The sequence below is a fragment of the Octopus sinensis genome, linkage group LG13, assembly GCF_006345805.1.
Source record: "Octopus sinensis linkage group LG13, ASM634580v1, whole genome shotgun sequence".
Classification (NCBI taxonomy): Eukaryota; Metazoa; Mollusca; class Cephalopoda; order Octopoda; family Octopodidae; genus Octopus; species Octopus sinensis.
In genome coordinates, this window is record NC_043009.1 from 12,597,070 (window position 1) to 12,617,573 (window position 20,504).

Below are 20,504 nucleotides of genomic sequence, written 5' to 3' on the forward strand. Positions count from 1 at the left end.
ATTCGTCACATTAGCCACCATATTATGGACTAGCCTCACCACTGATGCTAGTTGCAGTGATTTAGCAAAATAATCCAGTCTTGCTGCTGTTGCATCAACATTTTGGTTCCTTTCAACCATCTTACAAACAATAACTCTGAGCACCTTTTCAAACTCCACCTGTCTAACACCTGTGGACATGTTTACAAAGTCAGAAAAACAGCACAGCTACCATGACTTTCGGAAACATTTTTTCACGCTAAGAGTTGCTGAAGCATGGAACAAACTGCCGGCATCAGTTGTTAGTTGTCAGAGCACTGCATCCTTCAAAACTTCCATGCTTCCTGAGATTCGCCAACACTACACCTGATTTTCTCCCCTCCATAAACACGCAAGCTTCCCAGACATTTGTACATTACTGCATATGCTTTATACACACTTTTGACAGGTTGTGGTGCACTTGAGCACTGTATACAATAATTTCATTATTATTATTATTATTTGTCAATGTACTTAAACTAAAGTATGCTACCCTTCAATTCTCTGCAACTGCACTGAGTTTCTATACATTCCACTCTTGTCTGAAATTGCTCAGCTTTTCATGCTTTACTTATTAGCTACATTAGTCCTGGTCAAATTCACCTTGATGTCCAGTTTTCTAGAATTTAAATTTCTCTTTCAATTTCAATCAATTCTATAACAAGACTGCGATCTTTTCGGTTTGAACGGCAATTTTTAACATAATTTCTGGGTAACTAAAAAATTTTAAACTTCTTATACTGGTAGAATGTGTTTATAAAACATCTTTTTCTCTTGGCTTTATTGAGAAAATTCTATAGTTTGTAGATATTTGTTGTTTTTTTTCTTCAATTTCTGTAATTTCAACCAATCACTGACATCTATTGAAGTAAAAAAACATTCTGTGCTGTATGATATGTCCCTCGTTTAAGAAACAGATTGGGTTTATTTACATTTGTGAAGAAAAAAAGATACCCTTCTCCCCACCCCTAACCCTAAAACAGATTGAAATGCAATAGACCGATACTAGGGTCATAATTATGGGTGACAATTTCATATGTCACCGCTAGAAAAAACTGCCGTTCAAACCAAAAAGATCCCAAGACGTCCTCATACAGGTGCTGCTAAAGGTATTACATTTTGTGCTCCTTTGTGATAATCTCAAAAGTAGACAAGGTGATGACTAAGAACTAAGCTACCTCTACCTTAACTGCCTCAATTCGGAAGCTGTTCATCCTGATCTCATTTGAGTTCTCCCATACATGGTCTGAACAAGCTGTTCCTATCCCTCTCATATTCTTAGTACCTACTACACCACAGAAAAACTTGTTAACCCTTTCATTACCATATTTATTTTGAGATGCTCTATGTTTCTCTCAATTAATTTTAAATATAACAAAGAATATAGTAAAATAACTTAGTTATCATTAAGCTAGTTTTAGGAACATAAATTGTGACAAAGGTTTGGTAGAAGATTTTAATGCAGAATTTTTGAAAATAAGACATTTGTACAACAGAGCCAGAGGCAGTTTCAGGTGGGTTAGCATCAAAAGGGTTAATATTTGAGCAGTACAGGCTCTCCAATCTGTCAAATCTTAATTTTCTATCTATGTATTGACCAGTCTAATCTCTGGATATTTTTTATTCTATATGCGTGTGTATGTGTTTGTATACACATACACACACTTCTTTTATATTTAATATACAACAGTATTTTTAATACAGTTTTCATACCCTTCCTTAAGGTCATGCAATGATTAATATGAAGTCACTGGCCAACATAATCCAGCTGCTTTTCCACAAACATACTGCTTCTTTTCTATCATTATTATGGTAGCTTCAACTTATCATAAATGGCTGGTTTTGTTCCACTTCCACTCAGACATTTCTGACTCACTTACATCTCCCTCAAATGCCTGTATTTTGCCCCACCCCAAGCCCTACACTAACCTTTATACCCAGCCTCTCCACTCCAAACTGTTGACCCTCTGGAATTCCAATTCTATCTAATATTTTTTTCTTCAGCCATCAATTTACAATTGTTCAAGATGAACATTAATAGCATCAAACTCAGTGATCTCAGACAACAGAAACTAGAGATATACAAACAGATAGATAGCATATTAGAGAAAGGGAGAGTGAGTTAAGGAGAGGAAGAGAGTGAGAGAGAGAACACTTAAACCAGCAAATCAACACAGTAACAAGATAGTATTTTAAGAATAAAGCACTCATAACTTTACCTCAGAAAAAGGGCACAACAAGCTTTCCCCATTTCATAATCAGGTACAATGTTGCCAAATTCCCATGGTACATTCCGGATACCTTTTAAAATTGGATTACCTCTCTGAAAAAAGAAACATCTATTTTAATTTACTATGGGTTTATTATGTGCTTTTTAGAATTTATAATTCATAGACACAAAAAGAAATACATTATTTACATTTGACAGATATTTGTCCACATCTTGTTTGTTGTTAACACACGTTTTGGTTGAGATACCCTCCAAGCCTTCTTCAGGTATCTTGGGGAAATTTTGAACCTGGGTTCTCATTCCTAAGATGTTGTTGTTGTTGTTGATATTATTATTATTATTATTATTCAGGCCACTGCCTGGAATCGAACTCAAAACCTTGAGGTTAGTAGCCCGTGCTCTTAGCTACAAGATTCTGAGCTCGATTCCAGGCAGTGACCTGAACAACAACAACAACAACGGTGGTGGTGGTGGCGTAGTCGTCGTCGTCATCATCATCATCATTGAAAAATACCTTAAGAATGAGAACCCAAGTTCGAAATTTCCCCAAGACACCTGAAGAAGGCTGGAGGGTATATCAGCCGAAACAGGTGTTAACAACAAACAAGATGAGGACAAATATCCGTCAAATGTAAATAGTGTACAAAATTCCTCATCTCTTACATATATAACTGTATAAAAAAATATCACAACCGTGAGATTAAGTCTTAAAGCTCACAAGGACACTTAATGAAATCTTGTGACTGACACCATTCAACTTTTGATACAAGTCTTTTGTACTGAGGAAAGGTCAATTCATGTCAACAAAAACAGAGGAAACTGTCTGATCCATGCTAAGTGGTTATTTAGCAAGGTTAAAAACCCTCATGAACATGACATGCTTATTGGCAGCGGCAAATGCCGTAGATATGGGGGCCTAAGTTGGGTTCCAGATCAGCCTTGACTGTTATCAACCAGGTTTTTCTTTGTCCACCACATCGCTTTCGCCAACCCTGAAAGGGTGCTGGGGCAATTGCTTTGTAGATGAATTCTCCTGGTTGATGACGGAGGACGTGACCCAGCCAACGCAGACGTCTCATTAGGATGACTTGTCGGAGGGAGGTGATTCTGCACTGGTGTCGCACCGAATTGTTGGTGATGTGAAGTGATATGTGTATGTGTGTAGGCGTATGTTCCTTGCATTCTAAATCCGAGTTGCCGATTTTCAAATGAGGGGTATCAAAAGATTCAGTAAGCTTTTGGCTACCAAATAAACTATATTTTCAATCACATATTTGCATTACAAGAATTTAATATTATCATTTTTCTTTTTGGTCACCAACTGACATTTTATATCACCACCACATGACGATGGCGTCACATTTTATATTTGCATGACATTCAATAAGTTTTGCGTAATGGAATTTTACATTGCGGCACAGAACAAAACTTTCAGAAACATGACCCTTCCCTAAAGCATGCCCACAAATAAAACAAATGTGAGAATTATTAACAGCCATTTCTGAAAGCATGGTTAAGTAAAGGTTAATATGCAATACAGTATCATTGTTTTGATTCTTAAACAAACACAAAGTACATCTTACCTGTCTCGAGTTAACTATAATGGAATTACTGTAAGCTTTACTGGTCACGGTGGGTTGAGCAGAGTTGGCACTAAAATAAAGAACAGACCAGTAAAGACCATTAGAGAAAGAAACAGTGAATAGGCGCAGGAGTGGCTGTGTGGTAAGTAGCTTGTCTACCAACCACATGGTTCCGGGTTCAGTCCCACTGCGTGGCACCTTGGCCAAGTGTCTTCTACTATAGCCTCGGGCCGACCAAGCCTTGTGAGTGGATTTGGTAGACAGAAACTGAAAGAAGCCCATCGTATATATGTATATATATATATGTGTGTGTGTGTTTGTGTGAGTGTGTTTGTCCCCCTAGCATTGCTTGACAACCGATGCTGGTGTGTTTACGTCCCCGTCACTTAGCGGTTCGGTAAAAAGAGACCGATAGAATAAGTACTGGGCTTACAAAAGAATAAGTCCCGGGGTCGATTTGCTCGACTAAAGGCGGTGCTCCAGCATGGCCGCAGTCAAAATGACTGAAACAAGTAAAAGAAAAGAAAGAAAGAAAGACATTTGTTACAAGTATAACTAATATTTGAGAGATTTCACAAACTATGTACGAAGGCAATCTGACACTTCCTTTTCTCATTGCACTTCACATAATTTATGACAGCACAACAGTGAGGATAAGACGCAGACTAGACTGAGACATGGGGAGTTTAATCGAATAGCACTGTGTTAGCTACTTTCATGACACAAATCTGTTATTGTATGAATAAATATGTAGAAAGCATTCAGCAACAATCGTCATTACATTAAATAACTTACATTAAATCGACACAGAAAATGTGTCAAAGCCGACAGGAAGCGTCGATGCCTCCTAGGGCTAAATAGCGGTGGTGTAATTCCCTTTACGGAACTGTCACGTTATGTTGACAGCATACAACCACTCTATCGCTCCACCACTGCTCATGTCTCTTTGAGACATTTAGAAATTCAATATTTCTAATTACGGTGACCAGTGACTAGATTTCACTGTAAATATATATATTTGCAAAGGCTTGGCAGGCATCTCAGCTAGCGGGACTCACTACCCTGGACTGATGACGGGCAAGACCCAGAAACATGCATGTCTTCGGGTTGCTAGTCCTAGCTGGTGGGGGTGCTTGCCTCCCCTTTGCAAATATAAAGCCGACAGGAAGTGTCGATGCTTCCTAGGGCTAAACAGCGGTGGTGTAATTCCCTTTACGGGACTGTCACGTTATATTAAATAAACTATTTTCCAGCTTCACTGGCTATTATTGCTTATTGAAAAATTAGAAGCCTCACTGTATACTGACTTTAGGAAATAGTCTAATATTAAAGCGTATAAGCCCCTGCAATGGAAAAAACGGGGGCATTGGAAGCTTATATGCTTGTAAAAACTAACACTTCTTTTTCCGAGATGAGATTTGAAACTGAATCTAAGGATTCTCGCTTGTCTGATCCACCACTGACCAAACAGGTGTGAAAGAAATTTCTTTGTCCTGTCAAAATATGATGGATTGTTTCCCTTCAACCTTCGACCTCAGCTGTGTCATTTAAGGTTCAAGTGGATAGGAAGTGACCCACAATCTTCAATGCAGTCAGTAAGTTTGAGGAACAAAGAAGAGACACGCTTAAAGACAAGAGGCGCGAGCCGCCTCTGACACCACACCGGATGCTACCTTCATCTGTGGACACTGCTCACGGACCTGCCTTTCCTATATCTGACTTGTCAGTCATGAGCGTGCATGCACGCAACGTGGACAGTCTTCCTGATCTTCGTTCGCGAAGCCGAGCCATGATGATGATGACTTAAATGAGTATAGTGTTCTTTGTAAACTATAATAAAATGATTTTTAATATTCAAATTTTCAAGCCATCTAATATTAGGGAAGTTGAGGCCACCCATCAGAAGTACATTAAGGCGTTGGTCTAGGTTTGTGAGTAATTCTTTTGTCTTTTGTAAGACATTACTCAAACTTGCCATCATAGTTTGAGGTATCAGGTGAGTGGTATAATGTGTATATTACCACGTTGGGTTGCTTTAGATGTACTATGAGTGTGTCACAGACTGCATTCAAATGTAGCAACGATGTCAATGTCGTGACATTTTCAAGGATGTACATCGCAACTCCACCGTGACTCCTTTCTTCTCTGTCAGTATATATTGCTATGTGTATCTCTGTGTCATGTATTATGCGTCATATACTCTTACTCTTTTACTTATTTCAGTCATTTGACTGTGGCCATGCTGGAGCACCACCTTTAGTCGAGCAAATCGACCCCAGGACTTATTCTTTGTAAGTCTAGTACTTATTCTATCGTTCTCTTTTGTCAAACCGCTAAGTTACGGGGATGTAAACACACCAGCATCAGTTGTCAAGTGATGTTGGGGGGACAAACACAGATACACAAACATATACACACACACACATACATACAAATACATATATACGACGGGCTTCTTTGATTTTCCGTCTACCAAATCCACTCACAAGGCTTTGGTCAGCCTGAGGCTATAGTAGAAGACACTTGCCCAAGACGCCACGCTGTGGGACTGAACCCGGGACCATGTGGTTCGTAAGCAAGCTACTTACCACACAGCCACTCCTACACACATGTAAACACATATATATATATGCATCAGATGTGTGCGTTTACAGTAGAGTATACACAGTATTCTAGTGGTGAACAGACAGTTAATGAAAGAAAAGTAAAAGGAGGTGTCGGGTGAAGATACATGATACACAGAGTATATTTGGCTATTACATCTGGTCAGTCAAGTAATCAGTCTCTCGCCTGAACTATTGTGACTTATGGTGCTACATTATGTTCATGCACCGAACAAAACTTAGAGTAGTGGATTTAGGATTAAAGCAAAAGGCTAACTGCTAAAGAGCCAAACTGTTTATACATGGCTCAAATCAAATGCTTACCTTACACAAATAATGGAATAAGATCGTGGCCGTTGCCAGCCTCGCCTGGCCTCCGTGCCGGTGGCACGTAAAAAGCACCGTCTGATCGTGGCCGTTTGCCAGCCTCGTCTGGCACCTGTGCTGGTGGCACGTAAAAAGCACCCACTACACTCATGGAGTGGTTGACGTTAGGAAGGGCATCTAGCCGTAGAAACATTGCCAGATCAGACTGGGCCTGGTGCAGCCTTCTGGCTTCCGAGACCCCAGTTGCACCGTCCAACCCATGCCAGCATGGAAAGTGGATGTTAAACGATGATGATGATTAAAGCATTTAAAATTAATAGATATATATTTCACTAATACCTTTTCAAAGGATCACTTGTTTTCTTAATCAAAGGATCATCAGTTTTCTTATTTTCGGATATACCAGAGGAAATTTCTGATGTTGATTTACTTGAGGAATCATCACAGTTTGGTTTTGATGAGGTGTTGGTTTGGTCATTTGAAGTAGAAGCTTGGTGGAATTCTGGGGGAATGTGTTCCTTATTAGTTGATACGTCTGTCTTCTCAGGTGTAGAAGATTTAGGAGGAAGAAAGGTCACTTTTGCAGGTGAACTGTTTGTAGTAGCTTTGAATGATGAAATGGAGGTTGCTGTCTTGTGAAATCCAGATGAAACTGGCAAAGGCTGAAAATAAAGAATAATTATGCTACCATTATCAATCATATTCATTTCAGGATTCTTAACATGCTTGAATGTTGTCAGGTCAGAAGAGAAAGGATAAAGCATGCCTTACAAACGAACACCACCACAACAACCCTCTTCTTTTAAGGCGCTGAATGACATCCCTCCTCCCCAAACCTCACCCCACATTACCTTCCCAGTTTTCAGAGTTGGCACAATGAAAGGTAGGTCTAGTGAGATTGTAGAGATGCCTCCTCTGTCTGGCCCCTGTGCTGGTGGCATGTAAAAAGCACCCACTACACTCACAGAGTGGTTGGCATTAGGAAGGGCATCCAGCTGTACAAACACTGCCAGATCAGACTGGAGCCTGGTGCAGCCTCCTGGCTTCCCAGACCTCGGTCGAACCGTCCAACCCATGATAGCATGGAAAACGGACGTTAAACGAGGATGATGATGATGATTATTATATTGCCAGTTAAGGTATCCGGTCTTGTCCTGTGCTGAAATTTGGCCCTTCGTTTGGTAGAAGCAACAGAAAACCAGCCAAATGGTAAACCTGCTCTTGAATATTAAAAAATGACATTCACCCTTTTCATTTAAGACTTGCAGTACCAAACAAGATCATTTGAAACTAGGGGTTGCACGTATAGTGCATTTGTTTGTGTGTGTGTTATCATTAGCATTTTACGGTCTACTTTTCCATGCTGGCTCAGGTAAGATCCACTGAAGCAGAACTTTTAAAGCAGATGTTCTTCCAGTCATCAACCTTCACCTGTTACCATGCATGGTAATACGTTCCCCCTAATCCAGACATGAATCTGCCATTTTTCTGACAAGAGGTTTTTTCTTTATACAGAGTAGAGCATGCAAAATTTGCTTCAACAATTCCGTCTGACCCATGCAAGCATGGAAAAAAAGAATGTAGAATAATAATAATTATTATTATTATTAAGGCAATGAGCTGGCAGAACCATTAAGGTGGCGAGTTGGCAGAAACGTTAGCACGCCAGGTGAAATGCTTAGAGGTATTTCGTCTGTCCTTACGTTCTGAGTTCAAATTCCGCCGAGGTCGACTTTGCCTTTCATCCTTTCGGAGTTGTTAAATTAAGGGGTTGATGTAGTCAACTTAATCCCTTTGTCTGTCCTTGTGTGTCCCCTCTATGTTTAGCCCCTTGTGGGCAATAAAGAAATAAGAACCATTAGCATGCCAGACAAGATACTTAGTGGCATTTCATCAATCGTTACATTTTGGGTTCAAATTCCACTGTGGCCAACTTATCCTTTCAGGATTGATAAAGTAAGTACCAGTTGAGTACTGGGGTTGATGAAAGTGACTATGTACATACCCTAAAATTTCAGGCCTTGTGGCTATAGTAGAAAGGATTAAATTTTGGGACCAATCTGGTACCTGATAAGGATTCTGGATTATTTGTTATATTCACTTTACATGAATTATTACAAAATATTCTCATTTTAAAAATCATCTCTGGCTAATAGTTGAGAGGACGTTGGTGTTGCCTTGGCGGAGGTTTGCGCTCTCTGAGTGCTTTTGTTATTATTATTATGACTGAGATTAGGGTACAAAGCTATTGACAAATAGTAGTATTGTTTCAAGGCAAAATGACAAACATTGACTCTGATTGCTGTTGCTGCTGTAGCGTGTGGCCATTTTCAAAGAGTAGCGCCAATTTGTGGTAGCTGGCAATATGACGTAATGTCATATTGCCGAAGAAATATTATTGCCGTTTTCCCATTGGTTAATATAACTGCTCATATAGGAATTCTAAAAGTTAGTTAAAGAATATTTTTATGTGATTTCGATTCTTTAAAGTCAAGTTGAGCAGTTATAAAAACCCTGGATTTTGGGAAAAACTTTAGTGTTTGTGGGGTGTAACTAAACTCCACGACACTCACTCCTTTGAGACATTGGTTATTTTTTATGCCATGTCCATGAAAAATCTAACAAGTCTTGTTGAGATTTAATATAGCTAGAATGAGGAATTAGCTAAAATATTAAGTCGTAATTCTCTACGACAAAAATTACTTTTCTTCAAAATGTATATAAATATAAAAAATGCTATATGTATATAATAAAATAATGTAGAAATTACTTTCTCTTTCTTCACGTTCTTCAACTAATTAATGAATGTATTTCTGTAATTATTAAACTGTATTTTTTTATAGCGATAAAAAGAACACAAAGTTATTAATATTTAATATACATGCACGATTAATGTCCATTAGCATTCCAGAAAGTATATTTCTCGTTATGGTGTTTATGTAGCTGGAGTCAGAATTTATGTATAATGATAACACTTATAAGTAAGTTATAAGTGACGGTTTTATCATTATATATCCCTACTTAAAAAGTAAAATATATTTATCTATTTCCAAATAGGAAACATAATAAAGTAGTATTACATTAACAGTAAACAAACCAACCAGAAAATATCTGCTATATAATATAATATATAGAAAAACTTGGTAGTCCGCTATACTGCTAAGCCCAAAGTCAGTTCTGACGAAACAGATCTCCAATCAAAAGCATTCTGGCCTCATTTTCTTTTCGAGAACAGAGTACTCTAAATTGTATTACCAAGAGTGTCCTTTTCTATTAAGACAAGTGTAGTTGAAGGAAGATTTGGTCACAATTTCTAGCAACTTGAGTGACCATAAAGAGGCTTTCTCATTAATCCATAGAAGTACAAGGTACATAGCGAATTCTTTGATACAGACATGAAGGAATTTGTAATCATTCCAGAAACGAATTGACCTAAACAAAAGACTAAATTAATTATTCTAGTATAAAAAGAAAACCAGATTTGCTTTTAGAACTTTCTCTATTGACTAATATTACACGCAAGCATCACATGACAATAGAGAAAATTATTCATAAAGATTAAAAGGCTTTGACAGGTTTTATTGTAAGAATGAATGCAGCTGTTTGTATATTGTCTGTGCAAGATAAGTATTAGACTGACTCACAGGTTTATGCTGAATGAAGCCGATGGATAACTGGTCTTCCGACTGTACAATGGTAACTGTTCAAGTTAACGAGGATGATGTAATGAGTCGAGTTAAAATATACAGACAGGAAGTGAGTGAAAAAAAAAAAGTAGTTCTATATAAGGCGCAGGAGTGGCTGTGTGGTAAGTAGCTTGCTAACCAACCACATGGTTCCGGGTTCAGTCACACTGCATGGCATCTTGGGGAAGTGTCTTTTGCTATAGCCCCGGGCCGACCAATGCCTTGTGAGTGGATTTGGTAGAGGGAAACTGAAAGAAGCCCATCGTATATATATATATATATGTGAGTGTGTGTTTGTCCCCCTAGCATTGCTTGACAACCGATGCTGGTGTGTTTACATCCCCGTCACTTAGCGGTTCGGCAAAAGGGACCGATAGAATAAGTACTGGGCTTACAAAGAATAAGTCCCGGGGTCGATTTGCTCGACTAAAGGCGGTGCTCCAGCATGGCCGCAGTCAAATGACTGAAACAAGTAAAAGAGTAAAAGAGTATAAGGGGAAATGTATGCATTGTTTAATATGGGATTAGGTTACATGCTTGCACCTATGCACTTTTCAAAGGACCACCAACAAGAATTTACGTGGCCTGACAAATTTGGTGATAATACATTAAAATTTATGCAAACACAGGAGCGGACACTGACCTCAATAATTCTGTAATTAAATCAAAACCCAGTTTTTTTTTCTTTGTTTCCCCATCCATACACAGCAAACACTTAACATTCCTTAAATTATGATATTTTACGAAGACGCAAAAGATGTTTAATTGCCAAAACTTACAAAAGTGTTGAATTGGACACTTTAAGGGGAAGCTAAGATGATCCAAAGTATACACTGTAAGTGTGTTTGTGTGTATGTTCATATGTACTGGTTTATGTGTGAGTATGCACATATATATATGTGAGTATGATTTTATCGACCGGCCTCCGTGCTGTGGGCACGTAACAAACACCATCCGATCATGGCCGTTCGCCAGCCTCATCTTGCACCTGTGTCGGTGGCACATAAAACACCTTCCGAAGACCCGCCAGACTAGTCAGTCCACCTGTGCATACCTTCCTTCTTGTGACACTTGTGAAGACCGGTTGAGGCAAGTGAAATCAATCAAATCAAATAGACAAAAGATGAACATCAATGGAATCTGTATCTTGTGGTACCAGTGCCTGTGGCACACAGAAATCCATCAGTGCCGTAGTCAGTGCGGTGGCACATGACAAACACCATCCGATCGTGGCCGTTCGCCAGCCTCATCTAGCACCTGTGTTGGGGGCACATAAAAACACCATCCGAAGACCCGGCAAGACTAGTCAGGCCATAACCCATGCCCCTACCTGGGACGTAGTCAGTCCACCTGTGCATACCTTCCTTCTTGTGACACTTGTGAAGACCTGTTGAGACAAGTGAAAATCAAAAAGAAAATCAAACAATCAAAATAGATGAACATCAATGGAATTTGTATCTTTGTGGTACCAGTGCCGTGGCACGTGGCACATAAGAAAACCATCCAACGTGGCTGTAGCCAGTACCGCATCGACTGGCCTCCGTGCTGTGGGCACGTAACAAGCACCATCCGATCGTGGCCGTTTGCCAGCCTCATCTGGCACCTGTGTCGGTGGCACATAAAAACACCATCCGAGCGTGGCCGTCTGCCAGCCTCGTCTGGCACCTGTGTCGGTGGCACATAAAAACACCATCCGAACGTGGCCGTCTGCCAGCCTCGTCTGGCACCTGTGTCGGTGGCACATAAAAACACCATCCGAGCGTGGCCGTCAGCCAGCCTCGTCTGGCACCTGTGTCGGTGGCACATAAAAACACCATCCGAGCGTGGCCGTTTGCCAGCCTCGTCTGGCACCTGTGTCGGTGGCACATAAAATCACCCACTACACTCTCGGAGTGGTTGGCGTTAGAAGGGCATCCAGCTGTAGAACACTGCCAGATCTGACTGGACTGGTGCAGCTTTCGGGCTCCCCAGACCCCAGTTGAACCGTCCAACCCATGCTAGCATGGAAAGCGGACGTTAAATGATGATGAGATGATGATAGTTGTACAAATTACATGTCCTTAAACTTGTTTGTGTTCATCTGGGTCAGTACATACATGTGATTTTGTATGCGTGCCCACCATGAGTGTTAATCATTATATATATATATATATATATATATATATATATATCACCATGACTGACCAGGCTATCAGATGTTGCTATACATTGCTGGTCACAATGCGCTTCGCATTGTTTTAGCCTTCAAATGACTCCACCCTGCTGGCTAAGCGAGCAGGCCAACAGAAGAAAGAGTGAGAGAAAGTTGTGGCGTAAGAGTACAGCGGGGATCACCACCACACCTTGCCAGAGCCTCGTGGAACTTTAGGTGCTTTCGCTCAATAAACACTCACAATGTCTGGTCAGGGAATCGAACCCGTGATCCAACAACAACCATGAGTCCACTGCCCTAACCACTGGGCCACTGTGCATGCACGCACATATACGTGTGTGTGTGTGTATGTGTGTGTGAGAGAGAGAGAGAGAGAGAAAGTTTCACTTTTCTTCCTTCACTGGGACTGTCTCTGTACTGCTCCTGATTATTCTAAATACTCTTTACTCTTTTACTTGTTTCAGTCATTTGACTGTGGCCATGCTGGAGCACCGCCTTTAGTCGAGCAAATCGACCCTAGGACTTATTCTTTGGAAGCCTAGTACTTATTCTATTGGTCTCTTAAACCAAACCGCTAAGTTACAGTGACGTAAACACACCAGTATCGGTTGTCAAGCAATGTTGGGGGTACAAACACAGACACACATATATACATATATATGACGGGCTTCTTTTAGTTTCCGTCTACTAAATCCACTCACAAGGCTTTGGTCAGCCTGAGGCTATAGTAGAAGACACTTGCCCAAGGTGCCAAGCAGTAGGACTGAACTCGGAACCATGTGGTTGGTAAACAAGCTACTTACCACACAGCCACTCCTACGCCTATGATTAATCCAAATAAAATATTTGTATTATCTAAAGTCTCTGTCTGAAGAATTTGTAATAGGAAATTCCTTACATGTCCATCTAATATATAAAACATTTTAATTCCTGTTAGCATCCACAACCTCTAGGATACAACCATCTGCATCTGAAGGTTTCATCAAGTACAATTTTTCGAATTTGGAGACCTATGGAGAAACCTTTTTTAATTTTAACTTGACTCAGGGAAGGGAACTTTTCTGCAAGATATGCAAATGCGGCGGATTCTTTGTCGAAAGCTTTCACAAATTGCTTAAACAAATCAAGTTTAATATGCGAAGGTGGTAAAAGAATTCTATCACTTTTCACAAGTGGTTTGTGCATGATGTATTTTCCTTGCTCAGTTTCATCTCGGAACGGCCAATCCTTGTGTACATAATGTTCAGCTCTTGCTCTGGAATTCCATAAGCACAGGAAGCAGGAAAATTTAGTATAGCCAAGCTGAAGGCCAGTAAGAATGACCACAACCTTAAAATCTGCACAAATATGCCAGGGATGGTCATCATATTGTATGCTTGTTAGAATTGCTTTCAGATTTTCATGATTCTTTCATGGTTGTGCTATAAGCTATGCGAACAGAAGGCAGAGTGTTACCATTGTGTAGCAGAACAGCTTTGATGCTGTCCTTGGATGCATCTATGAAAAGTCGTCAGTTGGTTTTATTATATGGTATTTCCAGCTGCTCAAAAAGTTCAGTGATGTCATTACAAAAGCATAAATCATCCTTCATGGTAAACAATGCAAGTAGATCCTCAGTACGTTTTCTGTACAGTGTTATCTTCACTCCTTTCTCAAGAAGATTACGTTCTTGAAGCCTTGATGCCAGAAACTCACTTTTCTCTTTGGGTCAAATAGAGATCCCTGCACAAGTCATTTAGAGCCTCTTGAGAAAATGGCATTGGTTTATTTTCGCTTTCTGGATCATTGGGCTCCACACATTCACCACTGGAATGTTCATCAGCACTGCTGGAACTCTGCATTTCTTGATCTGGAGGTTTGGGCACAAGTAAATTTTCTGAGTGCTCTACTGGGCGCATTGCTGATTGCAAATTTGGGTAAACAATGTGTTTCTTTTTCTTTGCTGTAGTACAGCCTGTAAAGTCATGGTGACAGAAATAGCAATCATTAGAGTGATCTTTCTGCTCACACCAAACTTCATGTGAACATTTTCTCCTGCATACCAGGCACTCAATGCTTTCACACATGTAAGGCAACACACATGAGGAGCCCATGACTTATCCTGGTCTCCTAAGTAACAATTGAAGATGCCTTATATATTTTCTTGATATGGTGTGTAATACTGCACTTTTCTTTAGCAAAAGTCAAATCCCCACAGATATAAACCTCTTATATGGATAGTTTTACACTGGTTTAATATATTATATCTTGAAGATATATTTCTTCAATAAATATATATATATATACAATAAAATATAAAATATTATTAAGAAAATGGAGAGAATAATGGATATAAATTAATTTATCAATTAATTAACATTGCCTACAATTGTTTCAATTTACACCCAAAACAATTTGCCCTGAAGATATTTTGCCCAAAATCTTCAAAATGCAAACTTATTTTATTATATGTTTTGTAATTTGTATTGGGTGTAAATTGAAACAATTGTAGGCAATGTTAATTAATTAATAAATTGATTTATATCCATTAATCTCTCCATTTTCTTACACAATAATGTGATTGTGTGTGAGTGTATCTGCCTGTCTTTGTGTTTGCTTGTACTCCCACCATCACCACTTGACAACCGGTGTAATGGTGTGTTTACGTCGCCGCAACTTAGTGGTTCAACAAAATAGACTGAGAGAATAAGAACCAAGCTTAAAAAAAAACAAAACAAATACTGGGGTCGTCAATTCGTTCAACTAAAAAACCCTTCGAGGCAGTGCTCCAGCATGGCCGCAGTCAAATGACAAACAAGTAAAAGAATATTTATATGAATATATATGTGCCCCAGCATGGCCACAGCTCGTGACCTGAAACTAGATGAAAAATATATATATATGTGTGTGTGTGTGTGTGTGTAATTAATGAAACATTTGATTTGATCGGTTTAAATCCAGGGATTTTCCAGGGAGAAAAACTAGAAATAGTTGATAGTTTCCGTTACCTAGGTGACCAAGTCAGCAGCGGGGGCGGGTGTGCTGAAAGTGTAACTGCTAGAGTAAGAATAGCTTGGGCAAAGTTCAGAGAGCTCTTACCTCTACTGGTGACAAAAGGCCTCTCGCACAGAGTGAAAGGCAGACTGTATGATGCGTGTGTACGAACAGCCATGCTACATGGCAGTGAAACATGGGCCGTGACTGCTGAGGATATGCGTAAGCTCGCTAGAAATGAAGCCAGTATGCTCCGATGGATGTGTAATGCCGGTACTCACACTCGGCAGAGTGTAAGTACCTTGAGAGAAAAGCTGGACCTAAGAAGCATCAGTTGTGGTGTGCAAGAGAGACGTTTGCGCTGGTATGGTCATGTGGCGAGAATGGATGAAGATAGTTGTGTGAAAAAGTGCCACACCCTAGCGGTTGAGGGAACCTGTGGAAGAGGCAGACCCAGGAAAACCTGGGACGAGGTGGTGAAGCACGACCTTCGAACTTTAGGTCTCACTGAGGAAATGACTAGAGACCGAGACCTCTGGAAGTGTGCTGTGCGTGAGAAGACCCGGCAGGACAAGTGAGTCCATAACCCGTGGCCTTCTACATGGGATGGAGCCAGCCTACGTATGCATACCTTCCCTTCTTGGGACACAAAACTCTACTTGTGAAGACGTGATGAGGCAAATGAGGATCAGAATCGAAATCGATCAATGGAAATTGCGGATGTGCTACCAGTGCCGGTGGCATGTCAAAACTCTGCTTGTGAAGACCCGTTGAGGCAAGTGACGATCAGAATCGAAATCGATCAATGGAAATTGCAGATGTGTTACCAGTGCTGGTGGCATGTAAGAGAACTTTCCGTTTCGCGACCGTTGCCAGCACCGCCCCGTTTCGTGTCCGTTGCCAGCCTCGCCTGGCCCTCGTGCCGGTGGCACATAAAAAGCACCATCCGTTCGTGGCCGTTTGCCAGCTCTGTCTGGCACCAGTGCGGGTGGCACGTAAAAAGCACCCACTACACTCACGGAGTGGTTGGCGTTAGGAAGGGCATCCAGCCGTAGAAACACTGCCAGATTTGACTGGGCCTGATGAAGCCTTCTGGCTTCACAGACCCCAGTAGAACCGTCCAACCCATGCTAGCATGGAAAACGGACGCTAAACGATGATGATGATGATGATATGTGTGTGTGTGTGTAATTAATGAAACATTTGATTTGATCGGTTTAAATATCAGCAAAGCCACTGCATTAAAAAAAAAAGGATCTTTTCGGTTTGACCGGCAGTTTTTTCTAGCAGTGTCATATGAAATTGTCACCCATAATTATGACCCTAGTATCGATCTATTGCATTTCAGTCTGTTTTAGGCTTAGGGTTAGGGGTGGAGGAAGGGTATCTTTTTTTCTTCACAAATGTAAATAAACCCAATGTGTTTCTTAAACGAGAGACATATTCATACGGCACAGAATGCTTTCACCTCAATAGACGTCATTGATTGGTTGAAATAGCAGAAATTGAAGAAAAAAACAAATATCTTACAAACTATAGAATCTTCTCAATAAAGCCAAGAGAAAAAGATGTTTTATAAACACATTCTACCAGTATACGAAGTTTAAAAGTGTTTAGTTACGTGGAAATTATTTAAAAAAACTGCCGGTCAAACCGAAAAGATCCCCCCAAAATTCTGTTGCAATACGAAGGTATTTAAACGGGACAATCGATAGCATTTGTTCTCAGAGCGGTCATCGATCTTACTGCTGGTTTTTCGTAGATTTCCGTAAAAAAATTTTACTTATTTATTTTTGTTTTCATGACGTGTCGAAAGCGGCGGAAAGTGAAATAGACGAGAGCGCGTACGCACACACACACACACACCCATTGAAAGATAACGGTTGGACCTATGTGTGTGAGTGAATACAAATATGTAAATACGAACACGCTCCCGCGCACGCACACATACACTCGTTATATTTCGTATACACGCACACAGATAACGCGCACACGCACCCGGACATGAAAACAAACAGACACGTCCGCCCATAACGGTTTATTATACACTAATGCCAATACGGAGACCACTCGCAATACGAAAACTCGTAATACAGAGCATTAATTCCCCATAGGAGCAATATTATAAATCGTAATTCGTTCCCAGGAAAATATTTTACCTATAAAATTTATAATACTATAAAACCAACCACATAGTTCCCGGGTTCAGTCCCACTGCTTGGCACCTTGGGCAAGTGTCTTCCTATATAGCCTTGGGCCGACCAAAGCCTTGGGAGTGGATTTGGTAGACGGAAACTGAAAGAAGCCCGTCGTATATATGTATGTGTTTGTGTGTCTGTGTTTGCACCCCTAACATCGCTTGACAACCGATGCTGGTGTGTTTACGTCCCCGTAACTTAGCGGCTCGGCAAATGAGACCGATAGAATAAGTACTAGGCTTACAAAGAATAAGTCCTGGGGTTGATTTACTCGACTAAAGGCGGTGCTCCAGCATGGCCACAGTCAAACGAATGAAACAAATAAAAGAGTAATATTCATGACAATAAAACAACAATAGAATGTAAATAAAAAGAAAGTCAAAATTATTCATAATAGAAAATATTATATTCGCCTAATCGTTTTCTGAATCATTTTCACTCGCCCTTGTAGACGCGATCCCAGATTCACAAACACTCGGAGAAGGACTTGTAGATTTCTTTTCAAAAAAAACCAGTCTAGAGTTGTTTGCTCAGAAGATTTTTTGTTCGCACTCTATAAATTTCTCGGTAACACGCAGAAGCATTTGTCATGAGAATAGAAACTATTACACTTCATTAAAAATTTGTAAACCAGGAGTCTCGTAAAGAGGGCCCTCGTAAAGTGAGGCATTACTATACATGTACAAACATTGTGCTAGTGTTGCCAACTTAAAACCAGAATTTTATGCTAAATTTCAGAAGAAAAAATACCAAAAGAAATGCTAAAGACTAATTATATCAACAAGCTTAATTTTTATTTACATTCTTTAATTATATTCAGCTTTGAGAAATAATTTCTTGAATTTCACTGATTTGATAACTTTCAGCTGCAATGCCTAGGTCTTGACTTCTGTATACATTCAAGGTCCCAATCTTGTTAATCATATGTTTTGGAATATCAAAGTTTCTGCAACATTTGCCATATCTTTTCAGGCCATATTTTATGGACAGTATTGATCTAAGCATAGGAAGATACATTTTGTTTGTCAATTTTGATTTGATTACACCCATACTACTGAACAACCATTCAACTTCTGCATTTATGTTTGGCGATGTCAATAGATTAATGGCAAAATTGGCAACATCTCTAAAAGGATTTCCTCCAGTAGCATCTTTATATTCCAAGACTTCCAGCCAGAATACTTCGCTATTAGACATATTTGTCCATTTAACTAAATGAATGCTATTAAACTGAATTTCAATTGAAGCAATTTTTTCTTCATTTAAATGCAATGCTTCCAAGACAGGTAAAATTGGCTCTTTGAAATGCTGCAAAATATTCTCTACTGAAAAACATTTGATATTCCTCAGTATATTAATATTTCCTGGCAAACGGTGCTTGAGCTAATTGTTGTGCTCTTTTGTGAATATTATTTCCTTCGGTGGCTGCTACAGTCTTCATGGTAATCATTTCTGCTATCTTTCTTTCGAACCTGTAGCCTAAATTTGGTTTAGGATCCAGAAATTTTTCAATAGAAGCATCTGGATCAAGAGGATCAATTCTACATGTTGGCAACACTATCATATTAACAACAGATTTGATCAAATTTGAAAGGTCTTCAAGTAATTTTGTTTTGTCAAAAGTGTTTGATTCAAACAGTTTATTCACTTCCTGAACATGTTTTAAAATTGGATTCAAAAATAAATGGTAAAGTTCCTTCCTAGAATCACAAAACATTCCATGTAACATTTGTGTTGTAAAGCATTTTTCTTTTGTAGTTGTACTTTGGAAGTGAGTTTGCAATTCAAACCATTGGCTTAAAATTCTATTTACAGTTGGTTCTCTTGACAGCCACCTAATTGTACAAGAATTCACAATTTTCAAAGGCTCTTTATCACGTCACCAAACAAAAGTAAATAAATAAGAACTTTTTACAGAAATTAACGAAGTCTGAGACAGTTCTGACTGCCTTAAATGGCTTACAAAGAATAAATACTGGGGTCGATTTGCTCGACTAAAGACTGTGCTACCGCATGGCCACAGTCATATGACTGGAACAAGTAAAAGAATAAATATATAGATGGGTGTATAAAGAGATAGATATGTCTTCTTGGGGGTAAAACAACTGTAACACCGTCCTCTATAGGACCGCCACATTTGGAGAATATATTGTATCCCACACATCTAGTTTATACAAATTTTGTAGCCGCACTAACAACTACGTAGCTTACCCACTTTGGTTAGAAACTGTAAATGCACAGCCGTTTTCAGATGATCCACAAAATTTACGAAAACCTTCACAGAGCATAAAACACGTCGTAGACCGTTAGACGGTTCCTCCAAGATGTATATTGATTTAATTTCTTGTCTTCTCGCTCTCTCTTTCTCTACAACCCATTTTTAAGTATATTAACATTTTGTGAAGTTCCCATTAAAATAAAGTTCTCGCACATACAACATACAGATATATTGCCTATAATCATTACTTTTAATTTCGATGAATAGGGTTTAATAGAGAGACAGGTAATCAGCATCTCTACAGTGACGTTAATTTTGATAATAGTCAAACCAAGATTCGGAGCACCGTAAAGTGATATTGGTTGTGGTAAATATATGACTGTATCAGTATAGGTGCTTTCATTTGTCAAAGGAATTTAAATGGGCAAACAAGATCTAACGAGAACACCTCTACAGTAGGGGCCAGTAAACAGTAAAAAGGCCTGGACTTTTTCTATTAGAAAGTGTTTTAGAATT

General features: G+C 39.5%; 1 protein-coding gene and 1 long non-coding RNA gene across 3 annotated transcripts in view; one reads left to right on the top strand and one right to left on the bottom strand.

Annotated features, from left to right (window-relative positions):
* The window catches only part of LOC115218575 (DNA excision repair protein ERCC-1-like), a 36,073-nt gene that overhangs the window by 13,749 nt on the left and 1,820 nt on the right, over positions 1–20,504 (bottom strand). For both annotated transcript variants that reach the window (XM_036508163.1, XM_036508162.1), the window contains exons 2-4: positions 7,101–7,423; positions 3,832–3,901; positions 2,238–2,341 (exon numbers count right to left, since the gene is read on the bottom strand). In XM_036508163.1, coding sequence (XP_036364056.1) covers positions 2,238–2,341; positions 3,832–3,901; positions 7,101–7,423 — 497 coding nt within the window. The remainder of the gene's footprint in view (positions 1–2,237; positions 2,342–3,831; positions 3,902–7,100; positions 7,424–20,504) is intronic.
* On the top strand, positions 5,772–19,578 carry LOC118765763. Its single transcript, XR_005001635.1, has 3 exons — positions 5,772–5,784; positions 10,060–10,064; positions 19,265–19,578. It is a non-coding gene; the product is annotated as an uncharacterized LOC118765763 (long non-coding RNA).